Source organism: Staurois parvus, unplaced genomic scaffold (assembly GCF_062004578.1).
Source record: "Staurois parvus isolate SC_StPar_1 unplaced genomic scaffold, SC_StPar_1.0 ptg000634l, whole genome shotgun sequence".
Classification (NCBI taxonomy): domain Eukaryota; kingdom Metazoa; phylum Chordata; class Amphibia; order Anura; family Ranidae; genus Staurois; species Staurois parvus.
In genome coordinates this window covers 556,866-582,428 of record NW_028318430.1, presented here as the reverse complement: position 1 = coordinate 582,428, position 25,563 = coordinate 556,866, and the positions used below count along the sequence as shown (strand labels likewise).

Sequence of the window (25,563 nt, the reverse complement as noted above, 5' to 3'; positions counted from 1 at the left end):
TCTCCCTCCTCACAAGCTTCTGCTGATGTCAATCAAATCCTGTGATGAGGGAAGGGGGAGGGGTTTGGGTCTGAGCCCTGCTCTCTGTATCTATGGATGCAGGCATTGCAGCTCATGAGCCCGCATGAGTGTCCCCATAGGAAGCGAATTCCTATGGGGGCACTCACTAAAAAGGAGGAGCTAGGAGCGCCAGCAGGGGACCCCAGAAGAAGAGGATCGGGGCTGCTATGTGCAAAACCATTACACAGAGCAGGTGAGTATAACATGTTTATTATTTTTTAAAAATTAAGGTTTAGAATCACTTTAAGAATAGCATTAATTCAGATACACTACAGCAATAAGAACCCGCAACAGTGTAATAGGAATGTTGCTTTAAATGTATTACAATATATTAAGAACCATAAAGGTATACTACCTGTTCATCTTCTTCGCTGCCCGTTCCACCTAAGCTCAGAGAACTGTGATGTCTATGAATGTCAGAAAACTAAAGCAGGGAATACAAAATCTATTATTATTTTTCATATTATAGGAAAATCTAATACAAGACAGAGAGGTCTCACATTCAATACTTGATATTCTATTTGATTTACATTGTTACATAAATTAATTAAAATTCGTACTTTATTATTAGCATACTAGTAATATTACAAAAATGCATGCTAATTTAAATAATACTGTACACTAGAATACAAAATAAAAAAAAAAGCTCTGTGACACTAGTGTCCTATGCACTCATCACTAAGGAATATACACTCACCGGCCACTTTATTAGGTACACTTATTCAACTGCTTGGTAACACAAATTGCTAATCAGCCAATCGCAGGGCAGCAACTCAGTGCATTTAGGCATGTAGATGTGGTGAAGACGACTTACTGAAGTTCAAACCGAGCATCAAAATGGGGAAGAAAGGGGATTTATGTGACTTTGCTTGTGGCACCATTGTTGGCGCAAGACGGGCTGGTCTGAGTATTTCAAAACCTGCTGATCTACTAGGATTTTGCACTTACAACCATCTCTAGGGTTTACAGAAAATGGTCCAAAAAAGATAAAATATCCAGTGAGCGGCATCTGTGTGGACGAAAATGCCTTGCTGATGTCAGAGGTCAGAGGAGAATGGGCAGACTGGTTGCTGTGAAATTCAGATGGTAGGGTCAGAATTTGGCCTAAACAACATGAGAGCATGGATCCATCCTGCCTTGTATCAACAATTCAGGCTGTGTTGGTGGTGTAATGGTGTGGGGCATATTTTCCTGGCACTAGCAAGGTGTACCTAATAAAGTGGCTGGTGAAGTATATACAGCATATATACACCGCAGTGCTTTGGGAATCCTTTGTCCAAAGCACATACTGTACATTGTTTTCTTTTTCTCCCCTCCCCATTTGATCTTCCTCTTTCTCTTTACTCCTTCCCCCTCTCCCCAACTCCACTGTTTCCAACTCTTTCTTATTTCTATTTTCATACAGTTTCCCGTCTTTACAATTCCAGCATGAGGTGGCAGGTAAAAAAATGAAAGCACACACAGCTGTACCTAATATTAGGCATGACATAGTTAAAAAGTCATTGTACAAATGTAAGGTTCTTTTATGGTGATATATGCAGCTAACTACTGTCTCATTCTTCTAATACTATAACAAGTTTGTCTTCTACATAATATTTGTGTCTCATGCTGCATTGTACAAAAATTAAAATAAAGAATTAAAAACATTAGAAAAAAATCAGTATAAAAACATGTATTCCTTTACAAACCATACTTTTATTGGTAGATCTATACAGATATGACTTCTACTTACCCTAGTTTTGATGGACTCATGTACAAGAGACATTTCAGGAGGGCTTCTTGGTAATCCATCATCTTCGGAACTGGTTCCAGGATCTTCAGTCCGTTTACTCAAAAAGCCAAAAGGGGGTGGTCCAATTTTTATATTGGATTGAAGCTTTAACTGTGAGATACAAATTATGTATGTTTACACTCACTGAATTCTAATAGTATAGGGATAAAGAGATAAAGTCAAAGGCCTAACAAAATGCCATCAGGCATTGGTAGGGCTGACTGGACCAGCAAGATAAGTTGGATTAATCAAATCCCTGCCCACTAAGGACTGTAACAACTAGCTGCTGAGTGTGACCTTGTTTAAAAAAATCAGTCCAAATAATAATTAGATCTTTACTACCACATATAACATTTCCCATCTTGCAAGCCCTGATGAAGGTGGCAATTCCTAGATCCCTAAATGCAGTGATTGTGTGTACAGTTTCCATCTGATTTTATACTAATATCATGAGGCCTGGATCTGAACCCAGGAACTCTGCTGTGTCCGATGATGTATCTTCTTTCTGAAATGCTGGACAGCACCCTGTCTAATCCATTGTACAAACCTGCCTTGTGTCTTTTTTCTGCTAAACTTTGAACTCCTTGTTCCTCCCATGAACTTCCTATTTAAGCCATGCCTTTGCACTTTCTGTTTGCCAGATTATTAGGCTCTCTCCAGCCAAGGCTCTCTCCAGCCAACATCTCGCTTTTATCATTCCTGCTGCTGTCTATATCTTTGCTACCACTTATTACTGACCTTTGACTTGTTCCTCGACTATGCTTCTGCTTGATCCCAAACTGCAACCACTTATTACTGACCTTTGGCATGTTTACTGACTATGCTTCTGTTTATCCTTACCTGCTACTGGTCCACAGCTTGCTCACCTCCTGGTGGGGCGATGCTGAGGGCCACGACCTGGTACTAACACCAAGAAAAACCCATCTTCACTGTCTGGTGAACACTTAGTAAATACACACTTCAGGTGAGTATGTGTCATCCACCAGGGTGATTTGCTTCTGTCATTATCTAGTTGGTCGGTAGGAGCCGCTCTACTGCTATAGCTAATGGTATCTGAGTCTGACTCTAGACTGTGACACATCGTGTGGCACCTCAGTCCTAGATTCACGTTATCCAGTCACAACCCAAGGTGACTGTAAAAGCCATTTGTTGTGTAAAAGATGGTAGCCCAGTGTACAGACACTGGTGTACACCCAAACGTTCTCTACCCTACTGTGAAACAATACATTTTTCTATGGGGAATTCAGCTCCATCTATCCACTTCTTCATGAATGTCCACTAAAGAATGCATTCTGGAACTTTTACATCCAGTCTGAACTTCTACAAGACTTGGTGATCTCTATCTAATCAAACCATTTTTTTTGTAATGCTTTGTGACACCAAAATTAGCAGCATTTATAAAAACTTTAACCCTTTTATAACACATATCAACTTGCACACAAAGCGTACTTTTTATACAATGCTTTGTGAGAAACTTAAACCGCACACTATTCTACACCCCCTTCTAAGGCGGGGGCGGGCCCGTCAGCAGATCTGCTTGCCCAGTGGGGGATCTGCCCTCTGATCCCCAATAAGCAAGCGGATGACAGGTCCACTTATGCAGCGTGGACACGGACACAGCCCGCTTTCCTCTATGGGCTGTCAGATGGAAACAGACCACCTGTCCGTTTCCATCCGACCGTCATCCAATCTGATCCGCCAGATGGATGGGGAACGGATCCCCTTCCATCTAATTTTAACAGACAGGATCAGATCGGAAGCACCCGCTGCTCCACAGACAGCAATTGAGCGTCCGATCGGGTCCGCTTGAAAAACAGAATGGCGGACCTAAATGAATAGTGCAGCACTGCTCCTATAGTTATCATACAAACACATGACCTGTGTGACAGCTCCTTATATACCCATGTATCTTTGGATGAGGACCAAAAACATGTATAAAATTACATAGAATAAAATAAAGAGCTAAATGAATATAGCCCAAAAGTTTTTGATAAATGATGATTCTTCAATCCAATTTTTATATTATTCAGATGTTCTTCTATTCTAGTTTTCATGGTCTTTTATTCTGCCCAAATACTGTTTCTTGCATGGGCACTGGATAATATACCCCTTCCATGTTACAGCTAATGTTTATAGCAACATTAACAGGAATTGAATATTCAATCTGGGATTTTATTAGCTGTAACACGGAAGAGGTAGGGCAGAACTAAAAGAAGTCCTGATTTTAGTTATACTACACTATGGTCAGCATTTTATGATTTGGAGCGTTTAGATCGTTTGGCTGGTGAATTACTAGATGACCAGAGAAAGGAGTAGGTGTAACAAGTGGCTCAAAAGCATTGAAGATTTCTGATTAAAGTATGATTAGACCTATATGGTCTTGAAGGTGAGACGCCACCCAAGAGCACTATTGGTGTACACATATTAAAATGCACAGCACAGGAAAGTGTCTTTGCACATGTAAATGATGGAGCACTAATATGGACTGTACCTTTTAATATCGAATATTGAATATAATTTATCACAATTAATTGCATGGACTTCCTTTTATAAACTTTAGTTCTATATTTTTGTATTTATATTATCACTTTCTAAGGATTTTTATCCACCAGGAGTGTTTATTATAATCACCGTATTATTTATGTTTGTGGTGGAGTGACACAGTTGTAGTTGCTGATATATATATATATATATATATATATATATTCATTTAGATATTTATTTTATTCTATGTAATTTTATATATGTTTTCGGTTCTCATCCACAGATACATGGGTATATAAGGAACTGTCACACAGGTCATGTGTTATTTAGTTTGTATGATAACTATAGGGGCAGCGCTACACTATTCACTTTGGTTTTTGTTCATTGTGCTGGAAACACTTTTGTGTTGACAGCAGCCTCTTTGATTTCACTTTAGAGATTTGTTTTCCAACCAACTGCAATCAATATAGTTTAATTCAGTGGTTGTCAACATATGAGCTAAAGCAGGACTCAAATGCGGCCCCTGCCATCACCAAAAGGGTCACACATAATGTTCAATATATGTAATGCTTGAGAGGACTTCAGAAACTGCAGACCTAATAAAGTTAATGAGGGTCAGAGATTGTGGACATGCTACATATTTGGCTGGAGATGGCTGCAGAAGATAAAAAAACTGGGAACATGTTACATGAGGCTAGTAGAGATCAATGCTATTACCCTGATCAATATTCCCACTACAGACTGCTGACGTCCAAGGGCCGTACCAAAGGGCTGTATGCGGCCCTCGGGCCACAGGTGGGGCACCAGGGATGTAGATACAAGCAGTTTGCCAGCTTTCCATAACAAGGACGAGTCCAAATTTTATTGTAGTGGGACGTACCTGCAAAGCTTTGATATGGTCAGACACATTCTCCTGTGAGAAAACACGCACTGGTCGGGTAGTCTCTTGTACTATCTCTGGAATGAAGATGCTATCATGTGACACAGCTCTGCTCCCCAGCACTCCAGCTGCAGTCCTGGAATGATATGACCTGCCATGTTACTTTAACTAATGGATCCCTCAGACTGATAATAGTAAAGTCAACAGCCTGTCTGCTTTTTGTAAAACAACCTCCATGTCTTACATTTAGCGTACATAGCATAAAAATTCTATATCTATTTTTCTGGCTCCATGCACACTAGCATTTCTTTTAAGCTAAACACTGGGAAAAATGCTGGATAAAAAATGCTGGTAATAGCGTTTTTAGTAGCGTTTTAGTAGCATTCACAAGCGTTTATGAGCATCAGTGTTACAGTACATGTTGAGGAAAAAGAAAAAAGCTAAAAAAAAGCTGTTAGGAGCATTTTAGTAGCATTTAGCATTTTTTTTTCTGCTGGAAAAAAGCTCCAAAGAACTCTACAAAAACATTTTTTTTCCTGCTCCAAGATGCCTAAAGTAGTGTGCATGGACACATAGGATAACACAATTTCGTTTCTAGGAGCAGAAACAAAACACTCTGATAATAGCTTCTATGAGCTTAAAAAAAAGAAAACGCTAGTGTGCATGGAGCCTAAGTATGCTTGGCATTATGTCTCACTGTACACAGTTTTCTTAAATATAAGCTTCTAATGTCTTAATTGCTTCCTCTCCCCAAACACAGTCTACAGGCCATTGCATTTTTATCATTCATAGTCTTACTAGTCGGAAATCTTACATTATATTGCTGGTGGCGTCACCACTAAGCAGTCGAAATCGCAGTGTGGCTGTACGCCAGAAGGGAGGGGCCAGTGAGGTGCTACCTTTCATATCTGATGTGTTTTATGAGTGTCTCCCAGCCACATCTTTGTACCCCTCACAGACTGCTGCTCTCTGAATTGTCATCAGATTTCATGCAGCCATCAGCAAAGGCTGCCAATCTGTCACTGTGTATGAGACCCATACAGGTGCTCTGCCACTTGGACTCAATCACTTAGGGCAGTGCTGCTGTAATAAGCTAAAAGAAGGCAGTAATACAACAAGTCACCATGCTCTTAGCAGAGATTAGCGGCTACGAGTTGTCAGAAACTAAAACTGCTAACTAGGCTTGGCAAGGGACATGTTTTTGCTCGAACATTAGTAACAAAGCTGCAAATTTACCCACTTGTCAACCACGTAATGCATTTATGCAGCTGCAAGAAAAGTGGGCTTTAATGCTCAGCTGCTGAACCATGCCATGGTGTCCTGAGGCTGTGTGTTGAGAGCGTTCTCACTGCACTTCCGATTGTCACCTCAGTCAAGGCTTCTGATTGGGAGCCAATAGGATGACTCCCAATCATGTGACCATTGTGAGACCCAATTACAGTGGTAACATAATGCAGAAGCCATGTTGCCTCTTGAGCATTAAAGCCCATTTAAAGAGCCACTGGGAGGCGGCATTTAAAGTGTTAAAAACATGATAAATGGTTTGGGGAATGGCATTGCTTTGGTTTTACATTGACAGGAGTACAGTGATACCTCTGTTCACGAACGCTTCTGTTCACGAACAACTCGGTTCGCAAACAGAAGAGTTTGCAAAAATTTGTTTCGGTACGCGAACTCTGCTTCGGTTGACAAAATGACCCGCGGCCATCTTCCCTGCTCTGACATGTGATCCTGTCTTCCTGTAGGCGAGATCGCGGTCACAGGCAGACACTGAAAGTATACTGTGAAGACACTTACAGAACTGAGAAGTTTTTTGGTGTGCTTTTTAGCACATACTGTACAGTACTGTACTGTACATCCCCGTGCACACTTGCTGTAAAGCTTTTTTGTGTGCTTTTTAAGCACATACTGTACCAGACATCCAGTATGGCTCCAAAGAAAATTCAGAGCAAGCATGATGGTAAGGAGAAAGTGCGGAGCAGTAATGAAGGTGACAAGAATGTGCAGAGCAAGCATGTTGCTGAAAAGAAAGTGCAGAGTGGAAATGAATTTGACAAGAACGTGCTTAGCAGTAAAGAAGGTGACCAGAATGTGCAGAGCGGTAATGAAGGTGACACGAATATGCAGAATGATAATGAAGGTGACCAGAATGTGCAGAGCGGTAATGAAGGTGATAAGAATGTGCAGAGCAGTAAAGAAGGTGACAAGAATGTGTAGAGCAGTAATGAAGGTGACAAGAACATGCAGAGCAAGCATGGTGGTAAAAGGAAAGTGCAGAGCGGTAATGAAGGTGACAAGAATGTGCAGAGCGATAATGAAGGTGACCAGAATGTGCAGAGCGATAATGAAGGTGACCAGAACGTGCAGAGCAGTAATGAAGGTGACAAGAACATGCACAGCGGTAATGAAGGTGACCAGAACATGCAGAGCAGTAATGAAGGTGACAGGAATGTGCAGAGTGGTAATGAAGGTGACAAGAACATGCAGAGCGGTAATGAAGATGACAAGAATGTGCAGAGCAGTAATTAAGGTGACAAGAATGTGCAGAGCAGTAATGAAGGTGACAAGAATGTGCAGAGTGGTAATGAAGGTGACAAGAATGTGCAGAGCGGTAATGAAGGTGACAAGAATGTGCAGAGCAGTAATGAAGGTGACAAGAACATGCAGAGCAGTAATGAAGGTGACAAGAACGTGCAGAGCAGTAATCAAGGTGACAAGAATGTGCAGAGCAGTAATGAAGGTGACAAGAATGTGCAGAGCAGTAATGAAGGTGACAAGAATGTGCAGAGCAGTAATCAAGGTGACAAGAATGTGCAGAGCAGTAATGAAGGTGACAAGAATGTGCAGAGCAGTAATGAAGGTGACAAGAATGTGCAGAGCAGTAATGAAGGTGACAAGAATGTGCAGAGCAGTAATGAAGGTGACAGGAATGTGCAGAGCGGTAATGAAGGTGACAGGAATGTGCAGAGCGGTAATGAAGGTGACAGGAATGTGCAGAGCAAGCATGTTGTTAAAAAGAAAGTGCAGAGTGGTAATGAAGGTGACCAGAAGCACCACCCCAACATAACTGTAAAGAACAGAGTGTGGAATCTATAGGGTTTAGACACATTTTAGGAAAACTGTATACAGAAAGACATGATGCCAAGCGCACTGAAAAATAGACTTCTGGTTTACATATTCTTTAATTGCCAAGAAGCTTAAAATTAACCCCTTGCTGGCAAAGTTCACATTTGCAGCAAATTGAAATCAATATGTTCAAGGTTTCTGCCAACAAGAACTGAAATGTAAACTACCAAGGAATTATAAAATCTCGTTTGTAGTCTAAGCTGAATCCACAGGCAACTACTTTAGACAAATAACTATATACTCTACTAGACGGGAAGATTTGAGAGTTTGTTATTCCATGACAGAAAAACACTATTACATATATATATATACAATACACATACTAGTACAATAATCTCTGGCATTTGGTACAGAACTGATCTACTATGCATTCATTATGGAATTATGGGACAATACTGGTGCTTCAACAAAGAAAGGAGTGAGAAGCAACAGGCGTCAAAAAGATACAGATTTTTTAAAAGTACCAAAAGAAAGATGAAAAGCTGACAGATCTGTACACAGCAGTAGGTTGATGGATATGACTTACTCAAGGTCATCCTCAGAATCATAATCGGTGTTCCCAGATTCAGGGACAGTGACATCGCTTGCAGACTGGCTCTTCAGCCCACTACTGCCCAAAGAAGGCAGCGTCTCTTTCCTCTTCTTAAGTCCAAAGAATTTTTTAAAAGACTTGAATTTAAACTTCTTTTTGGCTAGAAAAATCAAACAGGGCCAGCAATGAGTTATCAATAAATGTATATGTTATTTTCCATCCAAATAAAGATTTGTACACTTATTTGCATATATCCAGATTTTGCTTTTTAGTGTGTTGCTTGGCAGAACGAAGTTCTTCCCCTATTTCAGCCTGACAGCTCTACAGGCCTTTCAAAAACAATTTGCCTGTGTAAATTGTTGGGTCAGCAAGTAACTCCAAAAAATATGATTCAACTGCACAGTGTGGGCTTATTCAGAATGGATGCGTCATCATGCATTCTCCTACATTTTTATAGTTCAGGCAAAAATGCAAGGGCAAGAGGAAATAATGGGACCAGTTCATATCAATGTGTTAGATTGCAAAGCAATGGATAAGTCCTAAAGGCTGCAATTTGGTTATGCTGACCCACATTTTCTATTCAAGTCAAAACAGCATAAGACATCTAAAATGTGTGTCAATGTGTGTGCTTTGGCCTGTAATAATTAGACTTGAGTTTTTTATTTTATATAAAGACAGCTTCTAGAAAAATATTTTTTCAGATTCTTCTGAAGAGCATATTAAATAAATAAATAAATAAAAGCCTAACCTAATATTTAAAAGTTAACTGGCAATTTTGATCTAACAAGAGTTCTGGCATCAACCATAAAATATAACATTAATAATAATGATAATGATAATAATACTATTACAAATATTAGTAATATGTTAAATGAATAAAACAATAATTATCAAGCTTTCAAACTCATGACTGATACTAATGTGTATTCTAAAAATAAGTATTTTGGGGATGTGGTTTGCCAAACTGAGGAGGAGACCACACATTAAAGTGACACTAAACAATAAATAATCCATACACATACACTACTTGATAGCCTTGAAATCTATTTGTCATTAAATCATTTCCTTCTGTTTTTTTGTCTCCTTGAAACATCCTGCATAAACTCCTGTACCTCTCATCTCCCCTCCACTTCCATTTGTTTAGTTTCACTTTAACTCAACGTCCGCTGTATCTGCAGAACAATGCTGCAGTGGGGAAGATTGGCAAGGATGCTCTAGCCACAAAAGCTCCTAGAGAAGCCTTATCCCAGGATTACAGGGGTATGCCAGAAAATTTTACATTTACAGAAACCCATGGCCACAGGGGAAGAACACTGGCTCTTCCCAGTGTCCTCCAAAGCCAACTGCACTGGCCAACCCTTGCCAGCTTCCCATGTTGGAGGACAGACCCTGCTGGTGACTGATATCAAATCTAACTAACCAGTTGTTATAACAGAGCTGCGGGCTGACTTGCAAGTACTGTAGACCAAAATCACCTATGGAATTCAATAGAATCCACCTTGCCCTGAGAACCAAAGGCCTGCCTGTTGATCCCCCTGAGAGAAAAGATGTGTTGTCTCCCAAGCTTTCTCTGGAAGGAAGAGATCCTTAAACAGGTAAGTATAAATTAGGCCATAAGCTTTATCAGCATCAATGTAAATCTCTTCCTAGACCTCTCTCCATTCACCCTCCAAAATAGGAAAGCCCTGAGACCACTTCTTTCCCTACTATGAGGCAGTCGTTTTTTTCATGCACATGGCATTTTCCTTTCTGCCTCTGTGTGAAACACAACGCCAGCCCTTTACATTTTTAAACACCCTGATGACCTGACCACTCTAATCCAATTTATAGAATGTACACTATGTTGCCAAAAGTATTGGGACACCCCTCCAAATCATTGGATTCAGGTGTTCCAATCACCTCTATGGCCACGGATGTATAAAATCAAGCACCTAGGCATGCAGACTGCTTCTACAAACCTTTTGTGAAAGAATGGGTCGCTCTCAGGAGCTCAGTGAATTCAAGCGTGGTACAGTGATAGGTTGCCACATGTGCAATAAGTCTATTTCCTCGCTACTTAATATTCCATAGTCAGCTGTTAGTGGTATTATATTAAAGTGGAAGCAACTGGGAACAACAACAGCCCAGCCATGAAGTGGTAGGCCAAGTAAAATGACAAAACGGTGTCAGCAGATACTGAAGCGCATAGTGTGCAGAAGTCGCCAACTGTCTGCAGAGTCAAAAGCTAAAGACCGCCAAACTTTGTGTGGTCTTCAAATTAGCACAACAACAGTGTGCAGAGAGCTTCATGGAATTGGTTTACTTGGCCGAGCAGCTGCATCCAAGCCTGCCTGACCTGTTCTCTGGTGTGACAAATCACACTTCTGTCTGGCAATATGATGGAACTGTCTGGGTTTGGCAGTTGCCAGGAGAACAGTATTAGCCAGACTGCATTGTGCAAAGTGTAAAGTTTGGTGGAGGGGGATTATGGTGTGGGGTTGTTTTTCAGGGGTTGGGCTTGGCCTCTTAGTTCCAATGATGGGAACTCTTAAGGAGTCAGCATACCAAGACATTTTGGACAATTTTTATGCTCCCAACTTTGTAGGAACAGTTTGGGGATGGCCCCTTCCTGTTCCAAGATGACTGCGCACCAGTGCACAAAGCAAGGTCCATAAAGACATGGATGAGCAAGTTTGAGGTGGAGAACCTTGACTGGCCTGCACAAAGTCCTGACCTCAACCCAAAGGAACACCTTTGGGTGAATTAGAGCGGAGACTGCGAGCCAAGCCTTCTCGTCCGACATCAGTGCCTGACCTCACAAATGTGCTTCTGGAAGAATGGTCAAACATTCCCATAGACACACTCCTAAACCTCGTGGACAGCCTTCCCAGAAGAGTTGAAGCTGTTATAGCTGCAAAGGGTGGGCCAACTGAATATTGAACCCTACGGACTAAGACTGGGATGCCAATAAAGTTCATGTGAGTGTAAAGGCAGGCATCCCAATACTTTTGGCAATATAGTTTATAGCAGAGATTTACCAGAGTGGTATCAGCATCTTTTTCAACCTATTGGCACCTTAGGTGGTTCTCCTGACAAGCCCTCACCTAAACAAGGAAGATTCCTTGCTCCACCTGCTGGAGGGAAACTACAATAGCTGAGAACACCTTCGTCCCAGCTCTCGTGTAAACATGCTGTTTTTCTTAAAAGATAAGTCCACCTTTTAAAAAAAATAACTACACATCTTTTTGCAGCTATAAAAATATTTATTTATTTTTGTTTTTACTTAGAGCCTGTAAAGCATTGCACCCACAATCAGCAGATCAAATGTGCCACGCAGGACTCCTGCAGACTTGTCAGTGTATCTGTCTGCTTTTACCTCGTATGCGTAGGCCGATATACACTGACAAGAAGAGACAATGAACTACCACAGTGCTCAACAGTGCCATAATAGTTAATTGCTCCTCCAATCCTCCTACCACTCTATCCCCCACAGCCACTTCCTCCTGTACCAATATCCCCTCCCTCTTAGATTGTAAGCTCGAAAGAGCAGGGCCCTCGAACCCCTCGTGTATTGTATTGTTACTGTATTGTCTCATGTACTGTCCCCCTAGCTACTGTACAGCGCTGAGCAAACTTTTTGGTGCTATATAAACACTGTATAATAATAAAAAATAATTGAAAACCACAAGCTGACAGCCACAAAGGCTGTTGTACTTGTAGTTTCTCATTCACAGAACTCTGCGGCCGGGCGTGCAAGGCATCTTTTAAAAAAATAGCTAGTGGGGGGAGGGGGCGGGGAGAAGATCCCCGTTAACCGTTATCAGATGCAGCGGAGCAGGCAGCAGCCGCAAGAGGCGAAACATGTTAAATGTTCCACCCTAAAAAATGGATGTAACATGTTCCCAAAGGTGAACTTATGATTTAAACATCATTGTGTATTCTTTGCAAAGTGAACTTTCACCACTAAGCTAAGGTAAAATTCCCTTACAAAATGAAAGCATATTCAGTAAAAAAAATCCATGAAACATACAAATCATCTTCCAACACCATAATGTATTTGGGGATAAGAGTACCAACCAATTCTATGGACTCATTTCTAGAAGCAATTAAATTCTAACTACTTCCTTGGAAGGACATGAACATTACAGGGTTTGGGAGATTAGCTATTGTAAATATGAGTGTCCTTCCCCTTTTTATACCTGATGTAAACAATACCAATTTGCCTACATAACTCCCTTGAAGGAAATCCAGGCCCTATGCACTAATAGTATCTGGCGTGACTCCACTCCCAAACACAAGTATTCTTTGCCTAAAGCTCAAAAATAAAAGGTGGGCTTGGGATCTCTTTAACTATCATTTGGCTTGCTTTGTAATGTGTCCAATTGACTGGAACTGCCATGCTGCCAATGGAGATTGGATAAGCAATCTTCCTGGCTTGGAGACACTTTTGAAATCTTTTACAAACCTGCTGATAAAACTATTTTGACAACTCTGGGCCTCTTACTTTCTTTTGGAATAACACATATTTTCCACCTTGCCAAAGGTTTTGTCACCAACGAGAAGTTTTTGCAGAGAACCGAGATCAAAATCTCAGTTATCCTGCAATCCCCCAATGGTTCTTTATTCAATAAGAGACTACATAATCAACAACCCTCAAAAAAAACTTTTTTCAGGGTACCACTTCATTTGAAAAAAAAAAATGCCATGCTGGCTACCCTCTGTTCACCATACAATATCTACTTTATACAATCTTCTAGGTACTGCATCCACTGAATGACACCACAATTTAGGACACAATTTAGGACAAGAACAAGACATTCATTTTAGGTTCACTCAAGAACAATGGAGTAAATCCTGGTCAATAGCCAGAAAGGTTTCCATTAACACAAAATGTTAGGAATTGTCCTTAAAGTTATACTAAACCTAGGACCCTGCATTCACTATACCAGGTCTACCATAGTACACAGAACATGGAAAAGAAATTATTTTAGTAAATGTAAACCGCTAAATACCTTTTCTCATCAGCAGTTGGATCAGTCTTGTGACTTCTATCAGTGTCTGGCCGAGTACAAGGCTTGTAGGAGGAGTTTTCATTCTGCTCTCACTGTCCTATGAGACTGCAGGACATCTGACCCTCTATCTGGACAGTGCTGATTGGCCCTGTGCTGATCACATGCACTCTCCCAAGAAAAAAAACTCTCCAGCAATACACACCAAACTGAGCATGTGCAGCTTGCCCCCAAGGCTCTATTCTATCAGGAGATAAGTCGGGGACAGTGGAAGAAGGGGAGGATCAGAGAAGACAGAATCAAATATCCTTTTTAAACAATGCAGAGGATTAACCCTTTAAGTTCCACAGTGATCATAACAAGAATGTGTTACTGCATATACAGACTGAATTTACAGTTGTGGGTTTAGTAACACTTTAAACTTTTGTCAAGGCAGTACACAACCCCCTCAAAACTTCACAGCTGCTTCCAGGAGGTATCAGATCGATTCTGTCATTGTGGCATTGGTCTATAATCCCTATTTGGTGGGACTGCCCCAATATCCAGCCCTACTGTGACAATATACATAATTTGATCTGGCAAAGGCTTGCAACTTTTCCTAGATCCTAAAAGATACCTCCTCCACTGCTTTCCACATTACAAGGCTATCCTTCAAACCTGCAAATCCATTAGGAAATCACTCTTGCTTTTGCTTCTAGTGTATTAATAGAACTGTACTATTTACTGATTTTTAGCAACTTATATGGCAAAATGTATCCACTTCTCTTGTTGTCACAATACTGTTTTTTTACTTGTACAACACTTCTGTAAAACCTTAATAAAGACTACATAGCCTCTTATTGTGTAACTGTATTTAGTGAGGTCATGTCTCTCTTGTCCTAATTAGATATCACACTCTGTTCTGTATTGCAGATTATAAGCAAATTCTAGGTCACCGAGGAATTCCATGACCATGTAAGGAAAAGGCTGCTGAGCTTAATGTCTATATAGGTATTTGAACTCTGAAACGTAGGCGTGTTTTCCTGTGACTTATTCTAGTGTAATAGGTGGACATAGGTGTGTGCAATAGATGTTTGTTACTATGGACACAAAACATCTGCATTGCAACTACCTATATTCCAGCTGTCATTTTTAAATACGTACACTTTAAGAAATTATAGGTTACATTTGACTGCTAAGGTCAACCAGGTACATGTTTTCATTTAGTTAAAAAAAATTACATTTGAGGCTGAACAAATGAAAAACATCAGTAACTGCACTTCTGTATTGATTTAAATATCAATTTAAACATATTTGCTGACACAACTAGTACTTAACTGTGTCATGATATCAGCCACCAGTAATCCTTTCCACAGCAGCACTCAGACTGGGAGAGGGAAAACTAGCTCTGCTGCCCTGCACATGTGCTGACAGAGGATACAGTGCATTCAGAACGTATTCAGACCCCCTTCAAGTTTTTCAATTTTGTTATGTTGTAGCCTGATACTACAGTTACATGGTTAGTCTGGCTGAAAAAAGACAAAAGTCCATCCAGTTCAACCATTAAAAAAAAAAAGGTTTAGTCCTATACCCACAGTTGATCCAGAGGAATGCAAAAAAACCCAGTGAAGCATGATCCAATTTGCTCCTACAAGGAAAAAATTCCTTCCTGATCCCCCGAGAGGCAATCGGATATTCCCTGGATCAACTTTACCTATAAATGTTAGTATCCAGTTATATTCTGTGTATCCAAGAAAGAATCCAGGCCTTTTTAAAGCAATCCACTGAGCTGGCCAGAACCAACTCTTGAGGGAGTCTATTCCACATTTTCACAGCTCTCACTGTGAAGAAACCTTTCCGTGTTTGGAGATTAAATTTCTTTTCCTCCAGATGTAAAGAGTGCCCCCTTGTCCCCTGTGATGACCTCAGGGTGAATAGCTCTACACTGAGTTCACTATATGAACCACTGATGTATTTATACATGTTGATAATATCCCCCCTTAATCTCCTCTTCTCAAGAGAGAATAAATTCAGTTCCTCTAATCTTTCCTCATAGCTGATCTCCTCCATGCCTCGTATCAGTTTGGTTGCCCTTCTTTACTTTCTGTACTTTCTCCAGTTCCCCAATGTTCTTTTTGTGAATTGGTGCCCAAAACTGAACTGCATATTCCAGATGAGGTCTTACTAATGATTTGTAAACGGACAATATGATATCTCTCTCTGGAGTCTATACCTCTTTTAATACAAGAAAGGAGTTGTTTAAATTAATTTTTTTCTCATTGATCTGCACTCAGTATGCAATAATGACAAGGTGAAAACAGAATTTTATATTTGTCTGTGAAGTCATTAAAATGAAAAACTGAAATATCACATTGGCATAAGTATTTAAACCCTCTGCAACAACACTTGAAATTTAACTCAGGTGCCTCCTATTTCTCTTGATTGTTGCTGAGATGTTTCTACAATTCCATTAGAGTCTACCTGTGGTAAAGTAAACTGACTGGACATGATTTGGAAAGGCTTTAAAATCTCTATAAATGGCCTCACAGCTGCCAATGCATAGTGTATCAGAGCAATAGCCATGAGATCAAAGGAACTGCCTGCATAGCTCTGAGACAGAATTTTTGCAAGGCATAGACCAGAGGAACCTCCTGCGCTCTAGGGCTCAGACAGGTGGCGAACAGATGGAACCAGGCCTGGAGGGATCGTCCACCAATGCATAAAGGGCTGTGCGGCTCCAAAACAAGGCTGGGGAAGCCCAATCAACACTGCAGAATGAAATGAAAACGAGAAGCGCACCAACCTTGCGCATTACCTCAGTAACCAAAATGTATTAATTGTAAAAAATATACTCACAAACAGCGAATAAAATCAGGCATGTAAGTCCTCACAGGGACTTGAAGCTAACATGAGTCCCATCAGGGGAGTGGGTGAACACCCACTCCCCTGATGGGACTCATGTTAGCTTCAAGTCCCTGTGAGGACTTACATGCCTGATTTTATTCGCTGTTTGTGAGTATATTTTTTACAATTAATAAATTTTGGTTACTGAGGTAATGCGCAAGGTTGGTGCGCTTCTCGTTTTCATTTCATTCTGCAGTATAGACCAGAGGAAGACTTAAAAACAATTATGCAGCATTAAAAGTTCCCAAGAGTACAGTTGCCTCCATAAATCTCAAATGGAAGAAGATTGGCACAACCAAGACTTTTCCAAGAGCCGGTTGCCCAGCCACACTGAACAATCAAGGGAGAAGGCCCTTAGTAAGAACGGTGACCAAAAACCCGATGAGTTCCTGAGTTCCAGAGATCCTTTGTGGAGATGGAGCAAAGTTCCAAGACAACCATTACTGTAGCCCACCACCGATCTGGGCTTTATGGCAGAATGGCTAGATGGAAGGCTCTCCTCAGTGCAAAACACTGGAGTTTGCAAAAAAGCTCCTCCCAGAGTTCAAAAGGGGAGCTATAGCCAGCATACAGAGGTATGTTTTGGGGACAACTAATTCAGGCTGTTCTGAAAGAAAATGGGATCTGTTACAATATACAGTAAGTGTGTCCTATAATGTGAGAGACGTCAAAACGCATAGGGAGGAGCCACTTTGAATGACATCATCATGCACAAGCCCAATCCTTTGTGGCTAAAGCCAATGGTCCTCTGATAAACAAACACTCTATATCCTTAGTTTCAGGCATGGCATGGTAGTATGTAAGTGTATTTTAACTGCTTCCTCAATAAATAAGTTGATGTTTTTACGTGATGTGGAACCTCTCTTGCTTTTATGGTGAGCAGTAATGTTGACCCTGTGAACTGGACGGTATCATCCCAAGTGAAGATGAGCTGTTTGAAAATCACAGAAGCCTAGCTGCAGATTGGATGTAATCCAGATTGTATCCCAATTGAATGGTGGTAACTTTATAACAGTGAATTATAGCAATACCTTAGGGGTGAGTGATTTACCTCTTTAAGGTGTTGGACACTGGGTATTTTTTTACACAAACAAGATATTGCTTTTGCTGCACAATGCACTTTTATGTGAAGAATAAGAAGGATGATGGACTTAAAAATGTAAATATTGATGATTTTTGAATTTGTGTTTTTCTTTTTGGATATCTTTGGTATGAACTTCACAAATTTTCTGATGGACATTTATTGAACTAATCACTTCATTTTTTGTATTGATTCAAGGATTTTGTATTTTATAGCACTTTATGACATATGTATGATTTGTGATTTGTGTTATATCATCATCTTTCACTAAATGACGCATGTTATATAATGGGTACACTTAATGTAGCGTGGTCACCAACTGTACAATTCTATCTTACAACATAGCCACTCAGTATTTGATCCAAGCACTTTCTCCTACTAGGCAAAACATACTTCTAGAATGTCTTCTGAAATAGTGCCTTCAGTTTGTGTGTGCCTCTGAGTGGCTGTATTAAGGATAATGAATGATAAATTTATTAATGCAAGGGCTTTTGTGAATGGGGGACTATACACAAGCCTTGAAACAACAAGTTATTTGTCTTGGGTGACTTCGCTGTAAATCTAAGAAGAATGTACATTCAGAAGTTGAAGTAGCAATAAGTAATAAAGAGCATTTAGCAGATTCCTAAAAGGTAAAAGCTATCAAACCACCAAGGTTTTATCTTAAGAACACTGACAAAATGTGCCAAGCATTTAACTATCAATCATATCCCATACTGAAAGGAAACAATCATAGTCTGTGACAATGAAGCCCAGTAATGGTGCTTTAATACATACTTGTAAGCACAGATGTCAGGCTGTCTTTTTGCAGCAGGACTTTTTCATCATGTTTTGCAGCTAGGAATAATACATTTCAGCCATAGGAATTATAGCAAGTCCTGTGATTTCTTTGCTCACTGGTTCAGAAATTCTCTAGGGGTGTTTTAGTTTAGGAACTATAATTGACAGCTTTAGACTGCCCTCATCCAGTGTATCTTCTGATGCAGAAATCTATCATACCAGCGAATTGTAAGCAGCTGAACATTACTAAAGGGACACTAAACTCTGTTTAAAAAAAAAAAATCAATTATTTACTCTTTACTCCCCTTCTATTACTCTCAGCCTCAGCCAAATCTCCGAATTTCTTTTTTTGCTGCGGTGATCTGACTTCCTGTTGGATGGTAACTATGTTCATTCTCTATGGTCCCACTGTATACAGGAATGTAGCCACCCTCTCTTGCTCACTCCAGAGATGGACTAAGGGCTGTGGACTATGGGATTGGTAGTGTGCATTAAAGGATAACTTCTAGAGGCTGTCCTGGGAAGTTCGACAAGGTTTGGCAACCCTGGACGGAACAATGAATATGCTATTTTGTTGATGTGTTGCTTGTTACCTGGTTGCATAGCCACTGACCTTGCTGTGAGCCCTGCTCCTCCACAACTACTCGATTGCACTAATTTATTTTGTTTTTTTTTTGCTTTCTGCCTTTGGACATTGTTGTCTCACTGTACTACTTTGTACTGCTTGGTTGTTGCTGTTATTGTACTATGCCATTGTTCAATAAACTGCCATCCTGGTTGTTAAAAGGATAAGTTCTCCTTTTGGTAAAAAATAATAAATGCACATTTTTTTGCAGGTAAAAAAATATGAATTTATTATTTTTTGCTGCAGGAGTCTGTAAGCATTGCGCCAGAGATCAGTAGATCGCAGGTGTCATGCAGGTCTCCTGCCGACCAGTCAGTATATCTGCTTGCCTGTATGGGAAAAAAGCCCGCTTGGCTCAGTAGATCGCTGGTGTCATGCAGGTCTCCTGTAGATCTGTCAGTATATCTGCTGTACAGGATAAAAGCCCGCTTGGAGTTTGCAAAAAAGCTCCTCCCACAGGAACGGCTATAATTTGGGTCCTCCTGCTAGCTGTCAAAGCAGGGAATTGACATGAAGCGGGGGGCCGGTGCTTTCATAACATGTTACATGTTACACCCTGAATATGGGTGTAACATGTAGCTTGTTATAAAAGTTGAACTTATCTTTTAAACAGTGTACATGATCATAACTAATGCTCATTCTAAAAACATCAAAGTGAAGGGAAAGGAAAGGTTTGAGAGCTCGTAGAGGGCATTACAAGGAGGCAGAAAAACACAGAATGTATGTATACTTTACACAGCGTCCTAGCTTTTTTGGAATTGGAGTTGTACAGGTTAATTTCAATAAATTAGAATATCATCAAAAAGTTCACCTATTTCAGTAATTCAATTCAAAAAGTGAAACTCATATTATATAGATTCATTACACACAAAGTGATATATTTTAAGCATTTCTTTCTTTTAATTTTGATGGCTTACAGATAGTGAAAACCCAAAATTCAGTATCTCAGAAAATTAGAATATTGTGAAAAAAGTTCACTATTGTAGACATCATTGGGTTTATTTACTAAAGCTGGAGAGTGCAAAATCAGACTCACTTCTGCATAAAAACAAATCAGCTTTCAGGTTTTCTTGCCAAAGCTTAATTGAACAAACTGAGGTTAGAAGCTGATTGGTTCCTGTAGAGAAGCGAGCCTGATTTTGCATTCTCCAGCTTTAGTAAATAAACCCCATGGTGTCACACTCTAATCAGCTAATTAACTCAAAATACCTGTAAAGGTTTCCTGAGCCTTTAATTGGTCTCTCAGTCTGGTTCAGTAGGTTACACAATCATAGAGAAGACTGCTAACCTGACAGTTGTCCAGAAGACAGTCATTGACACCCTAAACCCTCAAGGAGGGTAAGTCACAAAAGGTCATTGTTAAAGAAGCTGGCTGTCCACAGAGTGCTGTATCCAAGCATATTAATGAACAACAGAGTGAAAGAAAAAGTGTGGTAGAAAACAGTGCACAAGCAACAGGGATAAATACAGCCTTGAGAGGATTGTAAAGAAAAGGCCATTCAAGAATTTGTGGGAGATTCACAAGGAGTGGATTATGGCTGGTGTCAGTGTTTCAAGAGCCACCACACACAGACGTATCCAGGACATGGGCTACAACTGTCGATTTGTTGTGTCAAGCCACTCCTGAACCAGAGACACCGTCAGAAGCATCTTACCTGGGCTAAGGAGAAAAAGGACTGGACTGTTGCTCAGTGGTCCAAAGTCCTCTTTTCAGATGACAGTAAATTTTGCAGTTCATTTGGAAATCAAGGTCCCAGAGTCTGGAGTAAGAGTGGAGAGGCACAGAATCCAAGTTGCATGAGGTCCAGGATGAAGTTTCCACAGTCTGTGATGATTTGGGGAGCCATGTCATCTGCTGGTGTTGGTCCACTATGTTTTATCAAGTCCAAAGTCAGCGCAGCCCTCTACCAGGAGATTCTAGAGCAGGGGTGGGCAAACTTTTTGACTTGAGGGCCGCAATGGGTTCATATATTGGACCCGGGGGCCGGACTAGCTGCTGGCCGGCCCAGTCACTACCATGCCATCCATAGTAAGTATAGTAATATTCCCCCATAGTAAGCATAGTAATTAATCCCCCATATAGTAATTCATCCCCCATAGTAATTCATTCCCCATATAGTAATTCATCCCCCATAGTAATTCATCCCCCATAGTAATTCATCCCCCCTATAGTAATTCATCCCCCCTATAGTAATTCTTCCCCCTAAAGTAATTAATCCCCCATATAGTAATTCATCCCCCATAGTAATTCATCCCCATATAGTAATTCATCCCCCATATAGTAATTCATCCCCCATATAGTAATTCATCCCCCATAGTAATTAATTCCCCATATAGTAATTCATCCCCCATAGTAATTCATCCCCCATAGTAATTCATCCCCATATAGTAATTCATCCCCCATATAGTAATTCATCCCCCATAGTAATTCATCCCCCATAGTAATTCATCCCCATATAGTAATTCATCCCCCATATAGTAATTCATCCCCCATATAGTAATTCTTCCCCCTAAAGTAATTAATCCCCCATATAGTAATTCATCCCCCATAGTAATTCATCCCCCATAGTAATTCATCCCCCATATAGTAATTCATCCCCCATAGTAATTCATCCCCATATAGTAATTCATCCCCCCTATAGTAATTAATCCCCCATATAGTAATTCATCCCCCATAGTAATTCATCCCCCATAGTAATTCATCCCCCATAGTAATTAATCCCCCATATAGTAATTCATCCCCATAGTAATTAATCCCCCATATAGTAATTCATCCCCCATATAGTAATTCATCCCCCCTATAGTAATTCATTCCCCCCTATAGTAATTCATCCCCCATATAGTAATTCATCCCCCATATAGTAATTCATCCCCCCTATAGTAATTCATTCCCCCCTATAGTAATTCATCCCCCATATAGTAATTCATCCCCCATATAGTAATTCATCCCCCCTATAGTAATTCATCCCCCCTATAGTAATTCATTCCCCATATTGTGTCAATTCACTTACCTTTGCTCCGCGCGTTCCTCTCGCCGTGTTCCCGCGCCGTTCCGGTCTTCAGGGCGGACTGTGAGAGGAGAGGAGTTCGTCACGCTGCCCCGCCTACATCCTGACAGCCAATGTTTGCCACGCTCCGCGGGCAGTAGTTTGCCCATTGCTGTTCTAGAGCATTTCATGCTTCCCTCTGCTGACCAGCTTTATGGAGGTGCAGATTTCATTTACCAGCAGGACTTGGCACCTGCCCACACTGCCAAAAGTATCAATACCTGATTTAATGATCATGGCATCACTGTGCTTGATTGGCCAGCAAACTCACCTGACCTAAACCCCATAGAGAATCTGTGGGGTATTGTCAAGAGGAAGATGAGAGACATCAGACCCAAGAATGCAGATGAGCTGAAGACCGCTATCAAAGCAACCTGGGCTTCTATAACACCTCAGCAGTGCCACAGGCTTATCGCCTCCATGCCACGCCACATTGATGCAGTAATTCATGAAAAAGGAGCCCTGACCAAGTATTGAGTACATACTATACATAGACATACTTTTAAGTAAGCCGACATTTCTGAATTAAAAATCCTTATTTTTATTGGTCTTATGTAATATTCAAATTTTCTGAGATACTGAATTTTGTGTTTTCACTAGCTGTAAGCCCTAATCATCAACATTAAAAGAAAGAAATGCTTGAAATATATCACTCTGTGTGTAATGAATCTATATAATATATGAGTTTCACTGTTTGAATTGAATTACTGAAATAATTTAACGATTTGATGATATTCTAACTTATTGAGATTCACCTGTAAATTCATTTAATCCCTGAGCAGATAGGCTGTGTGCCCTGTATGAAATTCAGAGCTTTGTTTTCTGGACTTGTAAGGCTAAATTCACTATATTAGGTTGGGCTTATTATGTAAAGCTAATAAAAAAAATACAAAATATTTTAGCAGATTCTCTAAATTGTGATTTAAACCTCAATATACACATTATTTCAGATACTGATTAAATGTAGCTGTGTGCTGCCACCTTGTGTCCATAAGATAGATCACATGACAGTCCAAGAGCTGCAGAGAATTACAGAATAGAGGCCCATTAAATTCAAACAGAAACTCGCTTACCTGAATTATCATCTACAAGGCTGTCCCCTTCTCGTATTTTAGAATCCATGATTTATAGCTTAACAAAATGACCTGAAAAATAAAATACTTGTGTTAAAATACAATATCTACTTTTACGATGACCAACAATCATGAATATATAACTATTATAGCTCATAAAACAATAAAACCTTTACCTTGAAGACTTGCACACTGAACTATTTGATGCCATGTCTTTAAACAGTGAAACTGTAGCCTAAGTCACCGGTCACACTGCTGCGATTTAAAATTGCATGATTTGTGTGCAATTTCAGCGCAATTTCAGGTGCGATTTCTGAAGACTTTATTGCTTCTTGTTCAGATTTTCAGCAATTTCTTGCAATTTGCAGTGTGATTTCCATTATATTCTATGTATGTAAAATCGCAACAAAACTGCAGAAAAGGTAATGCAAGAACTACTATAGAAATCGCGCTGCAGCAAATCGCATATGTTAAGACACTGACATTCACATTCATTATATGAGATTTTTGTCCACCTGGGAGTTGTGGCTGCTCTTGCACACTTTTGTATGTTCATTTTGTGGCATTTTCCAAAATATATACATTAAAAAAAAAAAAGAAAAACCAACAAGAACCTTCTCATGATATGGTCTCAGCCTAGGCACAAATAGAATCACTGAAAGATATATGAAACTTATTAGAGTAATGAATATTTAAAGTGTTATTAAACCCAGGACCCTGCATTCACTATATCCGGTCTCCCACAGTACACAGAACATGGAAGTGCAATTATTTTAGTAAATATAAACTGCTATATACCTTTCCTCATCAGAAGTTAGAGCAGTCTTGAGACTTCTATCAGTGTCCGGCACAGCACTGGTTAAAGCTGGCAGGAGGAGTTTTCATTCTCCTCTCACTGTCCTATGAGAATGCAGGACCCCAGACCTTCTGTCTGGATAGGGCTGATTTGTCCTCTGCTGATCACATGCACTCTAACACAAAAAAAAAAAACAAAACAAAAAAACTCTCTAGCAAAACACACCAAATTGAGCATGTGCAACTTGCCCTAGGGCTCTGTTCTATCAGGAGACTGATTGGGGACAGTAGAAGAAGGGGAGGATCAGGAAAGACAGGATTAAATATCCTATTTACACAATGCAGAAGATTAGCCCCTTAGGTTCCACAGTGAGTATAACAAGCATGCTTTCCTTAATATATAGACTGATTTTACTGTTGTGGGTTTAGTAACACTTTAAATCTCCTGCTAGTTTATTTTTCTTTACTGGTTTTTATAGGGATGCACCAAAATACCGGAGACCGAAATGTATCAGCCAAAATTATCAGCATTTTGCTGATAAGAAAAAAGGTGCTGATAATGTCTGCCAAAAACGAATGATTTTGACTGTAATTTTGCTACAATTTTACCAAGTTTAGGGTGCATTTTTATAGGTCATGTGATTAAAAAAAAAACCGCATCAAAACACAACACGTGTGTTTTTGATGGTTTTTCAATGCATTTCAGACCTGGCTCACACCAATGCAGTTTGCGTTTTGTCTGTTTTGCAGTGCATTTTTGCACACACGTTTTAGATGCATTTTTTGATGCGTTTTTGTTTTTTTTGCCAACTTGTTGCTGGGCGGATTCAATACACAAAGCACATCAAAACACAACACGTGCTTTTTTGGTACATTTTCAATGCATTTCAGGCCTGGTTCACACTGTGATTTTTCTGTTTTGCAGTGTGTTTTTTGCACGCACATTTTTGACACATCGTTTGATGCGTTTTGCGCATAAAAGCGCAGCACACATCAAAAACGTGGAAAATATGTGGAAACGCGTCAAAGACACACTAAATGCGTTTTCTTCAGAGTCCTTATTGAAGTCTATTGAACCATAAATGCAACATTTTGTGTTTAAAAAAGTCCCTGGCCCTTTCCAAAAACGCAGCAGCTCAAAAAAAATCATAGATGTGAACGTGTCCCCTAGGAAACCAAGCTAAATGGACTGCAGTTCTTTTCTGCAAAAAGCTTAACTTGCTAAATTTGCATAAAATATGCGACAAACAGGATTTTTAACACTGCAAGGGAAGCTCAGCGGACCAGTGTGAAGACCTACATTGAATTTAAAGGGATTCATTTTTCTTGAGCCTTTTTTTTTTAACGCAAAAGCGCTGCAAAAACTGCTTAGTGTGAAAGTAGCCTATTGGTCGAAAGGTGCTGAAAATGAATTCATATTCATTTAAATTCATATTAA

At 40.0% G+C, this 25,563-nt stretch overlaps 1 protein-coding gene across 1 annotated transcript in view; it reads right to left on the bottom strand.

The window, feature by feature from the left end:
• The window catches only part of CRACDL (CRACD like), a 129,100-nt gene that overhangs the window by 23,017 nt on the left and 80,520 nt on the right, over positions 1-25,563 (bottom strand). Inside the window, exons 2-6 of the mRNA XM_089693451.1 lie at positions 23,331-23,402; positions 8,848-9,013; positions 5,196-5,331; positions 1,793-1,942; positions 416-484 (exon numbers count right to left, since the gene is read on the bottom strand). Coding sequence (XP_089549577.1) covers positions 416-484; positions 1,793-1,942; positions 5,196-5,331; positions 8,848-9,013; positions 23,331-23,379 — 570 coding nt within the window. The 5' untranslated portion in view covers positions 23,380-23,402. The remainder of the gene's footprint in view (positions 1-415; positions 485-1,792; positions 1,943-5,195; positions 5,332-8,847; positions 9,014-23,330; positions 23,403-25,563) is intronic.